The sequence below is a fragment of the Python bivittatus genome, unplaced genomic scaffold, assembly GCF_059951505.1.
Source record: "Python bivittatus isolate LINGU-HERP-01145 unplaced genomic scaffold, Pbiv_v1 ctg000220_np1212, whole genome shotgun sequence".
NCBI lineage: Eukaryota > Metazoa > Chordata > Lepidosauria > Squamata > Pythonidae > Python > Python bivittatus.
In genome coordinates, this window is record NW_028277048.1 from 20,488,723 (window position 1) to 20,503,063 (window position 14,341).

General features: G+C 42.8%; 1 protein-coding gene across 5 annotated transcripts in view; it reads right to left on the reverse strand.

Annotated features, from left to right (window-relative positions):
- The window catches only part of SLC11A2 (solute carrier family 11 member 2), a 63,374-nt gene that overhangs the window by 17,425 nt on the left and 31,608 nt on the right, over positions 1–14,341 (reverse strand). For all 5 annotated transcript variants that reach the window (XM_015888212.3, XM_025167083.2, XM_088138075.1 and 2 more), the window contains 7 exons: positions 12,904–12,971; positions 12,503–12,658; positions 11,982–12,140; positions 10,017–10,103; positions 9,003–9,122; positions 4,561–4,710; positions 2,391–2,464 (listed from right to left, as the gene is read on the reverse strand). In XM_015888212.3, coding sequence (XP_015743698.1) covers positions 2,391–2,464; positions 4,561–4,710; positions 9,003–9,122; positions 10,017–10,103; positions 11,982–12,140; positions 12,503–12,658; positions 12,904–12,971 — 814 coding nt within the window. The remainder of the gene's footprint in view (positions 1–2,390; positions 2,465–4,560; positions 4,711–9,002; positions 9,123–10,016; positions 10,104–11,981; positions 12,141–12,502; positions 12,659–12,903; positions 12,972–14,341) is intronic.

The window sequence follows — 14,341 nt, forward strand, 5'->3', positions numbered from 1 at the left end:
CTGTAAATAAATTAAGCAATCAAGGGGACGTCACACATCCTTGTCTTACTCCTTGCTCAGTCTTGATCCACTGGTTGAGCATTCCATTTATTCTCATGCTAGTTTTACTTTCATGATATACTGCTCTTACTGCATTCAGCAATAGCCTTCATATCTGCACAAATAATTCATGCCTATTCATTTTATCATTTGCTTTCTCTAAATCAGCAAATGTATAATAAACTTGCTTCTCACCTTTTTAAATGACTTGTTGAAGAGCAAAAATTTGATCTCTACCTTTCCTATCATATCCTATACAGGTAGTCCTCAACTTACGACCATTCAAGCAACTGTTTGAAGTTATGATGGTGCTGAACAAATGGAGCTTATGACTGGTCCTCGGAGTTATGGCCATCCCAGCACCCCCATGGTCACATGATCATGATCTGGGTGCTTGGCAACCCACTTGCATTTACAACTGGTTGCCAAGCACCCCATGATCACGATTGCCATCTGCAACCTTCCCTGCCGGCTTCCCCAGAAAGTCAATGGGGAAGCCAGCAGGGAAAGTAGCAAGTCACTGGGATAAGTCTTCCCCACCCACGCACCCTCTCCAGCCCCTCTGCACTCACGCTGGCCACTCACACACCCCTGCATACCTTCCCCATCCGCACCGCACCCCCATGCACCCTCCCCAACCCGTGCAGCACCTCTCACACACTGCTGCATACACTCTCCAACCCATGCAGCACCTCTCACACAACCTCCCCAACCTGCGTGGTGCCTCTTGCACACTGCTGTGCACTCAACCTGGACAGCACTTCTTGCGCAACCCCGTGCACCCTCCCTGACTCGCACAGCACCTCTTGTGCACCACAGCACAACCTCCCTGACCCACACGGCACCTCTCAAGCATCCCCTCACACCCTCGTGCACCCTCCCCGACTCTCCCCTGCACCCCCATGCATCCCTCACTCCCTCCCCCACCTGGCAGCAGCCACTTACCTGCCTGCCAGCCTGGGACTTGCAACTTCCTGCTGACTTCCCCACTGACTTTGGTTGTGTGAAGCCGGCAGGAAGTTGCCTCATCTAAGGACTGTGGGATTCAGTTAATGACAACTGGAGCTGCAGGGATTGCTGTTGCTAAACAATGTGGTCATACTTTATGACTGCATCGCTTAGTGACAGAAATTCAGGTCCCAATTCTCGTTGTAAGTCAGGACTACCTGTACCCTTTCAAGTCAGAATCCTGCCAAGCCCCTGCCACAGAATTCTGTTCAACAAATTAATCCCTGTATAATTTTGCCGTCACTTGTTTGGAAAACAAGATACAACCCCCACATTCTTCCAAACCTCAGGCACAGATGCAGTCCTCACACATGGTAAAGAAGTTGCACAGCCACATGGGATTTCACCTCCCAGAAGTCTTGCACTCCCATTTTTAGCTGAATTTTACAAAATAAACACACAATAAATAAAACTGCTGAAATCAGTCCTTTGTTGATTTTTTAAGAATTGGAACTGATTTTTAATTAAAAAAACAACTTAGACGTTTATGGATTAATCACCAAATAACATAGAAGTCTATGGGTTGAAACTCTGCAATACTTACAGTGGGAAATTAATACAACCTTTGGCAAAAGAATGAGCAAAACTCATTCTTTTGCATGAGAAATGCAAAATTGCTTTCTTTCTATATATTAGGCACGAGACCATAAGGTTCGGATCCAAAGCTTTCTTCTGTTACTGAAAGGCACTGTGACCCCTTAAGATGTTTATGTAGCGAATCCAGAAGTCCTTCATATGCCAATTGCCAATCTGCAACAAGGCAGAAATCTAGATCCAGGTGCAGATTCAGGATAATATTTCAAAAGCAAGAAGCATTCATGTGCAGATTTTGCCTTAGTGTATGATCTGCTAGTCTAAATCCTTCTTTTCAAAACCTAATTGCAAATTAATAGGTTCTGGTGTTCATGTTAGTCAATCTATAATGGGCTGTGAAAATAACCTTGAGGAACAGGAGGAAAAGCAGCAGCCAAAGCCATGGTCAGATAAGAGAAATCTGAGCGCAAAGCAGGAATGTAATTTGAGAAAACATCTCAGATTTGACCCTCCCTAGTTCACTTTAGGATAAAGGGGAGGCACTTTCAGAGTTGCAAAATTCTGTTACTGTAACCCTGTAATAAAAGTAATTTTAGTATTCACAACTTTGGTGTTCAAGCCTGGCCTACCTCGAAGGGCTGACAGTGTGTTAAAAATATATGTAGTCATCATGTGTAAAGCAGGCCATGCTGTTATGTGGTAATAATGAAAAAAAAAAATCAGATGTGTGTCTTAAGGAAACAGGTAAGCTTAATCAAGTATAAAACATTCCAGATTTGGCGCGCACACGTGCCTTTCTTCATACTTACAGGCCATTGGCAAAGTCATTCATCACTGGGCGCAGACTAGTGAACGTGAGCACTGGGATTAAAGCAAAAGGTAGCTGGAAAGGAAGAAAAGGAAATTATGCTCAGAAAGGGGTCTTTTTGTTGTTTGCGTGCAAAGGAAAAGCTGGTTTAGTAATGAGTTGGTAATGCAGGAAGTTGGGAGCAGTTCCAAAACACGACTATTCACTCCAAACTTTTTCTCCCATTAGCTGCTGAACACTTTTCAAGGCTGAATATATCATTTTCTAACAAGTGAACAGCAGAAGGGCTGTTGTTCCCCATAAAACTTGATGGCTGAATACAGGCGACAGTGGCAATAAGGTTTGATGCAGCTGGCACTCAAGTGTGGACCATCCATCCCATAGTGAGGACACGTTCTGATTTCTTTGCTCTTTAGCTCTTGCAAGGTTAACACATCAACTCAGACCCTTCTGCCATGCTTTTCTGACCTCAGACAAGGGGGAACAGAAGAGGAGGAAAGAGAAATAACACCAGCATTGCTCAGTTTCCAGTTAGACAGGTAGTTCAACATAGCAACTTGGAAAGAAGGCAGGACTGGATCTAACCGTTTTGAAGTTACAGGAGAGTAAATTTTGTTTAATATTAGGAAAAACATTTAGCAATCAGAGCAGTATAACTCCAGTCTGGTAAGATTAGCACTTTCCAATCAGCCAATTAGTGGTCTCTCTCCCTTGCCCCCAGACTTCCGGGGAGTATCTTGGGAATGGCTCTAGCTCTGGATTTTGAGCATGAAGCAGAGGCACAGTATGAGGCCCCTTTCAACTGTATGCTTCTACACGCACAGAAAGGAGGACATCAAAGCAGAGACTGAATAATGAAGTGAGAGTATTAAGTAGCTTCAAAATTATAAGCAGGGAAGGCTTCCTACTGGGAAATAAACATGTGAGAAAATTGCAAGAGGAAAGGAAGATCGCCAGATTGCCGTAGTTATGGTTTATTGCCTTAGTAAAGGCAGGCAGAAAAGCAGAAATTCAAATGGAATGATTCACAAGATCTAGCTTTGATTTGGCACCACGGAAATAGGCATTAGGCTGTTTGCAGACCTTGTTCCATCATAGGACATCTGATCTCTTATGATTAGTGCTGATAATTTCCAAACCAATGAAAAAGACATTTCCACTTGCGGTTAATATACAGTATGCTTAAGGAGGGCTCAGGTATTCTTGATTCATCAAATTTAATTAGTGTATCAAGAATTAACTGCATTCTCACTGATTTATTAGTTTCATTTGAACAAAACTCCTCTTCTTAATAGAACAACAGCTACAATAGAATATTCTCATTGTAGCATGCAAGGCTGCATTCAGGAGTTATGGAATCAGCACAGCCCAATTCTAGCCATTCTTGTTTTGTGTTTTTCCACGCCGTTCTTCAGGTCTAGTCTGCAAGAAGTGGCAGCAGTCCCTGGGCAAAAGCCTTCCTTGTCCACAAAATGATAGAATGATCTCTCCGCTTCACAGAATGTAGCTCTGATGTAAACAAAATTAACATGAGATGGATTCTCTAAGGCAGTATTTCTCAACCTCGGCAACTTTGTGGACTTCAACTCCCATGCTGCATGCTGGGTGGTGAATTCTGGGAGCTGAAGTCCACAAATCTTAAAATTGCCTAGGTTGAGAAATACTGCTCTAGGGACCCAAGTCCCTTCCAACTATGATCCCAAGAAAACAGAACCATACTCCTAGATAAGCTTAGGTAAGATTTCTAATGTAATTCTGGAGAGAAAAGATGAGAGCTAAAGAAAGCCAGGAAAAATATCCCATTATGGGCCATCACAAGACTTTAATCCTTGAGTGAATAAAACTAGGATGCTTGGAAATTTTTCAGTAAAATTGTTTTGGTGAGCCATTCATTTTAAATAAGGTTTCTGTTGCTGTTTCTAATGTCAATAAATGTACTTATTCACTCATTCCTTGCTTTTATGAAGGAAATCGATGAGGCTGGTATTGTTAAACTGTCTCAGTGTGACTGCATTTGCTTGCCAAACATCCCATATTGGATTGACAGTAGTAGTAATGTTTTTTTTTTAATAATGATTTTTGCAAATCATGGTACTAGATCTAGAATCTGCCTTGTTGCCCAGATGCACTTCTACGATTGTTTTTTGGGGAGGCCTAATCAGAGTCCCTACCTGTAAACTCATGAGAACATTGAGGAAGTCATTCATGCCAGTCAGGTGTTCCACATCTTTGAAAATGGCAACCAGAAGAGTTGGAGTAATGGCAATGGAGCGGGTTAGAACCACGCGAGCAAACCGCGACCACTTCAGATTGAGGAATCCCTGAAAATCAGGAAGAGATAACCATTCAGAGATACAGCATACTGAAACACTGAAGAAAAGCAGTATTCTGCTGCGGCAGAAACACATACTCTCTTACTTTCTGCAGTCCTCGCCTAACAACTGTTCGCTTAGTGACCATTCAAAGTTATGACAGCACAAAAAAGTGACTTATGACCAGTGCCCGAAGTTATGACTGTTGCAGTGCCCCTGCAGTCACATAATCACGATCCAGGCACTTGTTAACCAGCTCACACTTATAATGGTTGCAGCATCCTGAGGTCATGTGATCGCCATTTGCGACCTTCCCAGCCAGCTTCCGGCAAACAAAATCAATGGGGAACAATGGGGATTCACTCAATAATTGCATGATTCACTTAACAACCACAGTGATTTGCTTAATGACCGCTGCAAAAAGGTTGTAAAATCGAGTTCAGTCACACAATGCTTCGCTTAACGACTGCATCGCTTAGCAACCTAAATTCCAGTCCCAATTGTGGTCATTAAGTGAGGACTACCTATATTTGCAGTTGTCAAATGAATTAGGTTGAGAGCATAAACCATACTGTTGTGCAACACTTAAGAGCTCTCTGAAGTTTCTGGGCAATCTTGGGAAAAGATACAGCTGCTACGTTTGCAACCTTTCTGGAATCAAATCCAAAGCATAGCTTATTCTAAACAACGTTGGGTTATGTAATTACGCCTCACTGCAAAATAACATGTACAGAAAAAAACATGAGAGCTAGGGATGTGCAAAATCCTCCAATTCAGGAACTGAATGTTCTGGAGAACTTTGGAATGCTTCTTTCCATATTATGCTCAATCTCCTCCTGGACCATTCCCTCCTGGAGGCAGTTTGATAGTTTCCAGAAGTACATCCTCCAAACTAGAGCAGTTGATCTGGTCCTGAAACAGATCCACTTCATCCAAAACAGCTTCCAGTTCTGAGGATTTCCTTCTGGCAACCACCAAACTGCCCCCGGAATAGCATTATGTGGGAACAGTTTGATCCTGTTGGACCTGAGGAAGTGGACAGGGTCCTCCAGGCTGTAAATGCCACTACCTGTCAATTAGATCCATGCCCCTCCTGGCTGGTTAAGGCAGCTCAGGAGGTGACGTGTGGGTGAGTCCAGACAATGGTGAATTCATTCTTGAGGGAGGGAGTGTTTCCAGCGGCCTTTAAAGAGGCACTGGAAAACCCCTCCTCAAGAAACCATCACTGGATCCCACCATACTGGACAATTTTCATCCAGTCTCCCACCTCCCCTTTTTAGGAAAGGTGGTTGAGAAAGTGGTGGCATTGCAACTCCAGAGGTTCCTGGATGAAACGGATTGGGATGGATGATCTCTGGCGGGAGCGGGATGGGGGTAGTACATCCATCCTTGCTGTTCTTGACCTCTCAGCGGCTTTCAATACCATCAACTGGACATGACTTAGGGAGTTGGGGTTGGGTGGCACAGTCTTGTGCTGGTTCATCTCCTTCCTCCAGGGCCGGTCCCAGTCGGTGTTGACAGGGAGTGAGAGGTCCAGCTTGCGACCCTGCCTTTGTGGGGTGCCGCAGGATTTGGTACTCTCCCCACTCCTTTTTAACATCTACACGAAACCACTGGGTGAAATCATCTGCCACCATGGAATGAGGTTATCATCAATATGCAGATGATACCCAGTTATACATCTCTATCCCAGGTGACTTGAATAATGCCATGACTACCCTTTCGCAGTGCCTGGAGGCTGTGAAGGTCTGGATGTTGAACAACAGGCTTCAGCTGAACCCTGGTAAGACAGAGTGGCTGTGGGTTGGGGACTCCTCTGTAACCGGAAGTTTACCATCTTTGGTTCTGGATGGGGTGGCACTACCCCAGACAGACCCGGTACGTAATCTGGGTGTCCTCCTGGACTCACGACTCCTGCTTGAAGAGCAGGTGGCAGTCGTGACCAGGAGGGCCTTTACTCAACTATATGTTGCGCACCAGTTATGCCCCTTCGTGGATTGGGAGGCCCTCCAGTCACTCATTCATGCCCTAGTCATCTCCCGTATAGACTATTGCAATGCGCTTTACATGGGTCTACCCTTGAAGAGTACCCAGAAGCTACAGCTGGTTCAAATGCAGCCACGTGGGCAATTTTGGGTGCCCCAAAGATGGCACATGTCACACCTTTGCTGTGCGAGCTGCATTGGGTCCCAGTTTGTTTCCAGGTCCAATTTAAGGTGTTAGTTATCACCTCTAAAGCCCTACATGGCATGGGACCGGGTTATCTGAGGGACCGTCTTACCCCCGTTATATCGACCCGTCCCACCTGGTCAAGCAGAGAGGGTATGCTGCGGACCCTGTCGACAAACGAATGTCGACTGGTGGGGCCCAAAAGGAGAGCCTTCTCTGCTGTAGCCGCCACCCTATGGAATACCCTTCCCCCAGAGGTGAGACAGGCCCCTACACTCTTGACCTTCCAGAAAGCAATCAAGACCTGGCTCTGCCAACTTGCGTGGGGCGAGAAAAGGGGCAACCAACCCTGGGGGTGGCTAGCACCTTGAAGATGCTCCCATATGTAACTATCTTTTCGATCACCAGCACCTTGGAAGATATTATAATTTATATATGTACTTGGTTTTATTGCATTTTTATATTATTTTTATTGCATTTTAATTAATATTTATTTATTGTTTTTATTGTAAACTGCCCAGAGTCACTTCCTCATGAGATGGGTGGTGTCCAAATTTGAAATATAAATAAATAAATAAATAAAAATGATCTGGGAGGGGGGTTGGCAGAAGGAAGAGGAATATTTCAGAGTTCTCCAGAATGTTCTATTTCCAGATTGACAATTTTTGCAGATCCCTAATAAGAATCATGATTCATCAGCAGTCGGCAAGTTGGGGACAAATGAAGTTACTGAACTTGCATCCACAGTAACAAACTCTAGAGAATCAACCCTGCCTTCTGTCCAATGGCAAATCTACCCAGATCCCTTTATAGATACTGCCTAACCCTAACTTTTTTTGGTTTTTTGTTTTTTTCTCATGAGGAAACCTGTCCTTAAAAAAATATCAAAGATATCAAAGACTTTACATCAAAGCCCAGATGGTGTACTTGACCACTCATCAGTGGCTTGACCAAGTCATAAGGAATGTTAGCTGTCTCTGACCTGTTCCAACCTAACAATAATGGAAATTCAGGATTGTAGGAAGTTGTCTTCTTCTGACTCAGGCCTTTGGTCCATCTGAGGATTGTCAGCGCTGACAGGCAGCAGCTTTTTGAGATTTTAGCATGACATTTTTTCCCAGCCTTACCTGCATGGGCTGCTGATGAGACCTTCTACACTCAAAACAGCTCTATTACTAAGTATGGCCCCTCCTCATTTGTAAGTACCCAATTTATTCTGTTTTAATTATGGAAATTCTTTGCAAAGTTAATTCCAAATTAGTTAATTTAATTACAGAAACCAAAGCAGAAAGTTTGCTTTGGATTGACAATTGTTAGATGGGCATGTGTGACCAGAGGATAAGCAAGCACAGCACCCAGGGAAATGGTAGGTTGAAGTCTTTGGGGAGTCCTATGAGCAACCCAGTTTATACAAAGGCAACCAGACTCTGAATGCTAGCCTAATTGGTGCCATAAGGAGAACACCTGAATGGCATTTCATCAACAGGTTAGGGTTAGCTGGTATTTTACATAGCATGGTGTTCTTTCCTTGCCTGAAAAGATCTCCCTCATCCAGCCCCATATCCCAGATATAGGGCTGAGTAGTGCTTTGGATTCCATTTCTAAAACGTTCTTCTGAGCGCATGGGAACGTAGAGGTGGCATCTGTGTGCAATCCCTTAAAGCAGCTGCATCTTCTTCCAGTATTGGACAACTAGCTTTTGAAGGAACTGCAGACAGATGCTACCTCCACAGTCCAACACACTCTGAAGCCTCTTTTAGAAACCCAACCCTAAGCTCTGCAGCTCTAACAGATATGCTCCCAATCCTTCTGAAGTCTCTCACCTCCATTTCTTTGTTTCAGTTTAACAATGATGGTTTTCAGTGTCAATGGGTAGCTGTATACAAATTTGTTTACAAAACAAGGCACCACAACAATCACACAGGGAGGACAAATATGCCCATCTCAGAGGGGAAAATGTCAGCATGCAACTTTTCCCACAAAGGAAACGCCCATGCCACCCGACTCCCAGATACCTGGCTGTGGCATCTGGGAACTGAGCCATTTGGACAACATCCTTACATTACTATGGAGTGGGAAGACAAGTCCTGCTGACAAATGTGAATCAATAATACTTTAAAAGATTAAAATACCTCCATCACGAACTGTCCAGAATAAGTTCCTGTCATTGTTGAACTCTGTCCTGCAGCAAGAATGCCAATAGCCCAGATGTAGAGAGCAGCAGGGCCAAAGTAACAACCTAGAATTACTCCCTAAAACACAAAAGAGTTCTTTTAAAAAATGAAGCTGTAAATCTTAGATTAAACCTTCTATGTCAGTAGTCTAACGCAAAGTGACATTTTGTGAAAATCACTGTTTGGATTAGCAAGGGCCAATTTACTCAGAGAGAATTGAATCTGAATGCTACAGTTACTGTATGCATGCTTATTTTTCCACCATGGCCAAGAAGAACACTTTGCTCATAAACCCATCCCAGACAATGGGCGTGCACTGCTCCTCTGGATGGAAAATGTAACAAAACAACCTGATTACAGTATGGCCTTTTGCAGAATATGAACAATGATATGGAGAGAAGGCTGACAAGTACCTTATATTGAAAAATATTTTCTTAATCTTGAGAGATATATCCAGAAAGCAAATAATTATGAAAGTGCTAATACTGCTACCAAAACATCTGGAGCCACTTTACTTTGTAGATGGTGGTTGCCTGATAGAACTTCTATCCGGTTCAGCTGCTTTGGTATTTTGAGTGCTAAAGAAGGCAGAACTGGATGGGTTTATAGTCTTTTCATAGACTTGTTTCATCTTCCCACTTACTCTGCTGTCAGCCCCTCCACTCCCAGCACAGCACAGTCAGTTCAAGGGTGGACCAGAAAGTCCCATCAGCCCTGCCAAACAGGGCCAGTGATGAAGGACACTGGGAAATGAAATCAATCAGCACTGCCCATCTTTGAATTAGTTGGTAAATGTACTTTTTCTGCAGACTAATCCACCTGAATTTGTCCTCCTCCGAATATAAAGTTTTAGAAGTTTAGAAGTTTTAGAAATGTCTTTAGGATTTTCAAAGGCTGATTCAGAGATTCAAGAGTTTTAAGTTTGGATCTTTTAACTTTTGCTAAATTGAACACATAAAACTTTTCACTCACCCCTTTATAGATATCCACATCCAGGGTGTCATTATTTGATTGAAACAGCGCAGCTTGAGCAAAGCTTTTATTTGTACAGATGTCATGCTGTAAACATACAAGTAGACATTTTGTTCTACAACTAAGAGATCCATGGAGCGCAAAACTGTTTTAAAAGGAGAACAACAAAGGACAATTCTGGTTTACCATGACCTCTCCCTCCGGTAACAAATATGGAGATGTATTATGGGGGGGGGGGTTCTTTGGGGTGACAACATGCCACAGCATATGGACCTGTTCAGAATTATCTGCAGCAATAACATAATGAATTGGTAACTGCTAGCGTTGAAGGAAGCTTAGAGGCTGTCCTTCCACCATAGCCTAAAGCTCCTTTATTCTTTCACTGCTCTTGAAACACCAGCCCAAGCAAAAAGGGAAGATGACAGGTACTAACATCCAAGCAAGGGGAAAGGAGAGACAAAGAGCATTAAATGGATGACATTTTTTCCACCCTAAAATTTTACTGCTGTGTATTTCTGGTAAAAATAAAAAGCCTATCTTGGTTATATGGAGCTGATAACCCAGTAGCCTTGTATCACCCCTAGCAGTACTTTCCACGGTTGCTTCTAGAGCAGAGGAGGAGGAGCTGAGGTTCTCCTGATGCTTCACATACCAGTCTCTCAATCACGCAGAAACGTAAGAGTCTACACACAACTCCTCTTCCTCTTTTAAACCAGAAGCACAAACAAGCTGAAGAAGGAAACAGGATGTAGATGATGTAAGGGAAAGGAATAACTACATTGGAAAGAGAGACAAAATGGGGAACAAAGCTGGATGGAAGGGGAGGGGAGCAGTAACTAAACAGGAAAGGAAAGGATGACATAAGAAATTGGCGAGTACATTAACTTGTATGATTTGGTCATGTCTATTTTTGGTTATTTCTGGAAAAACAGCATACCTATAGAAGTGGTTGTGTGGGGAAATGTTTTCAAAGGTATCAATGCTATTTTGAATTATATTCCAAAATTGGGGAATCTGAACATTTTTTAAGAATATTGTTTATATCAGGCATGGGGAATAGCTAAAAGAATTATACTGAGAGATTGGGAAAGTACTATTATACTGGATATCAAACACTGGATTCAAGAAATGTGTAATTTATCTTTGAAAAGGCTGTTTTTTCTACTAATCAAAAAATGATACAGTACGTTTCCCTTTCGCATAAACTCTATTATATTTTACAAAAATAGACAATTTTTATGCATAATTTGATTATGTGATTAAATGAATATGTGATAGATTAGTTATATCAATTTAGTGTGTTAATTTTTTCTGTTTATCTATTTAATTTTATTTTTTCTTTACTTGTTTTGATATTGCAATTTCTTAACTAATTCATTGCTGGATACAGGTAGTCCTCAGGTTACGCTGGGAACTGGGACTGGAATTGCCATCGCTAAGTGACAGTCGTAAAGCATGACATCATGTGACCACATCACTTAGCAATGGCAGTTCCAGTAGTCCTGGTTGCCATCGTTAAGTGAGGACTACACGGGCCATTAAGCAAGGACCTCATGTGACTGTGACTTCCACTTTCCTGCCAGCTTTCCCCATTGACTTTACTTGTGGGAAGCTGGCAGGGAAGATCGGAAATCACAATCACATGACCACAGGACACTGTGAAGGCCAGAATTCTGAGGACCCGTTGTAAGTTCCCTTTGTTCAGCGCCGTCACAAGTCTGAATGGTCACTGAACAAGTGGTCGTAACCCAAGGACTACCTGTATTACTGTTTTTCTTTTAATTTGGTTTTCTTTATTGTTTTCTCTGTATTTCTTTTTTAAAAATTGCAACAAAAAATTAAGCAAGGAATTCTTTAGTATTTAAAACTATCCTTGCAATCCACAGACAATTATTTGGGAAATATATTATTGGGAGTATTTATTGCCTACTAATATAACGTGATGGAAGAAAGGAAGAAACTTACCACTTCTTGGTTTGTCTTTTTATAAAAAGCTTCTGCAAAGACCGAAACAACAAAGACATTGATGATGAAAGAGACAAAGAGGGCAATGCAGGACTCAATGAAGAAATACTTGTTGGCCTCAGTAATTTCCTTCTTTTTGGCCCGGTTCACCTGTCGAGACTAAACAGAAAAATTCGATTCACACAGCCAGCAAAATGCAGCTTCCTTGAAACATGGCCTTTTCTCCTCCAACTTCTACTACCTTTAGAAGCAAATCCAAATTAATGATGCTTGTGGAACCTTTACTGTATAGGGAGTCATTTTAAGGAGACTTGGGGTTCCTTTTTGCTACTCCCAGTGCTCTTCATGGGCTGGAAATTCTGAAGGGAAACCCTCTCACAGAATTTCCAGCTGTGGTGAAAGCACAGCTTTTGTCCAAGAAGAAACAAGAGCATGCATGTTGTCTGGTATGTGATTTCACTATGGCATTTGAGAGAGAAGGCCTGGGGGAAAATGGCTTCCATGAGAAAAACCGCACTTACCTTGACCAAAGCAGAATGCAGGTACATGTTGTGAGGCATGATGACAGCACCTACGATCCCAACAGCTTGCTCTAGCTGGGCAGGCCCACAGCCCTCACAATAAGGCATAAACATCCCTTTCAGCAGCTGGCCCTGGTTTGGCTTTACGGTTATATACTGCAGAAGACACACGGGACAGGTGTCAATGCAACAAGAAAAGACATTGGCATTAGCGCTGTCCTTGGCAAACCACAGAGTCCCATTCTAAAAGACCTCCCAGATGTAGGGGTATAGAGTTTTGCCCAAAATGCTTTTTTGGTTTAGGGGGAGTATTTTGCCCAAAAAGACAGGAAAAGGCTTATGAGATATTCAAAAGCTGCAGTGTTCATTTTAAAGATCTATATATACAAAGGCAGTGTTACCTCATATCCAAACGTGATGGCCATAATAGTAATGAGGAGGCCAAAAAGTGCTTCCAGTTTCCTCAAGCCTGAAAGAGACACACAACAACTATTAACAGGAATAAGGTTAATGTTTTTAGCCAGAGGGAAAAACATTCTGAGTCCACCGAATAATCACAATGGAATACATACGTTCATACATATCATACATCTATTACAGTTGTATTCTTGGGATATAATTAGATTAGCAGGTAAAATGCACCCTAACTCAGCACTTCAGACCATTATATCCTGTTCCACCAGGATAGACACAGCGTTATCTCATAAATGTAAAGCCCCTTTGAATCAAGATGAACTCCTAGTGATTTCACTGATATATTCAAGCCATTTCTGGACACCAGTGGAGGAGGAGTTTGCCACTGCCTTTGTCTAGGGTGTCTTTTTCAACTTTCTGGTTTAGTCTACTGTCCTGGAATTGCTAACCATGTACTAAGTAGGACCAATCCTACTTTTTGAGCCCAGGCAAGGCCAATTTGGTGTTATCACCAGTTGAGATATTTTATTGCACTCCTGGGAAAAATCCACACCAGTGGATGAGTGCTAAGCCTTCCAAGAATTTTATTTATTTGTATTTATTTACTTACACACACACACACACACACACACCCCTACATACACACCCCTATGAAGCAGAGGCACAGGAGGGAAACCCCCCACCTCCTTTACCATGGGAAAGAAAACTCCAGAAGAGCAGGAGATATTCCTGCAAGGGATGAGGTAGCACAGAGGGGAAGCTGCATGGCTCACTGCAAGGGGCGTCAGAGTCTTGCAACACTCACAAGCCATCTGCAGTACTCCTACTAATGGACACATTCGCTTAGACAGACTGTGAGCAAAGGGGCCAGGTCATTCTTCCATCCACAGAACATTACTACATGAGGTGAAAAGCAATAGCTCCCAGAACAGAAGGGTTCCCATAATAATAAGTGACAGAGATACACATACAACACACAAAGCTAATTCTATGTATATTTAGTCAGGAGAAAAGCCCACCAAAATCAAAAGCCTTCCTTCCGCATCAAGAATGCAGAGGTTTACAAAGGCCAACACTAGATACATCTGGAATTCTGAGAACATGATGTGGGCACTACGGCTACCGCTGGGGGGAGGGGGGAGCATCCATGCTCAAAAAAGCAGATAGGTTATAGAGCCCAGATAACACAAAGGTACATTGAGGCTCACAGACATTACACGGGGGAGTCTACTGCAAGCTGGTGGATCAGGCCAAACATACACATGGGTGGACACATGCACACGCACACAAGCCACTTCTGCTCAAAGACTGCCATAAGCAGCAGAGAATAGTTATCTTCCTGCCAGAGGCATCTGATGAATCCAAAGTTTTCCTCAAAATGTGCACTGTGACATCATGCTGCAAATTCTGACCTTTCTGTACAGG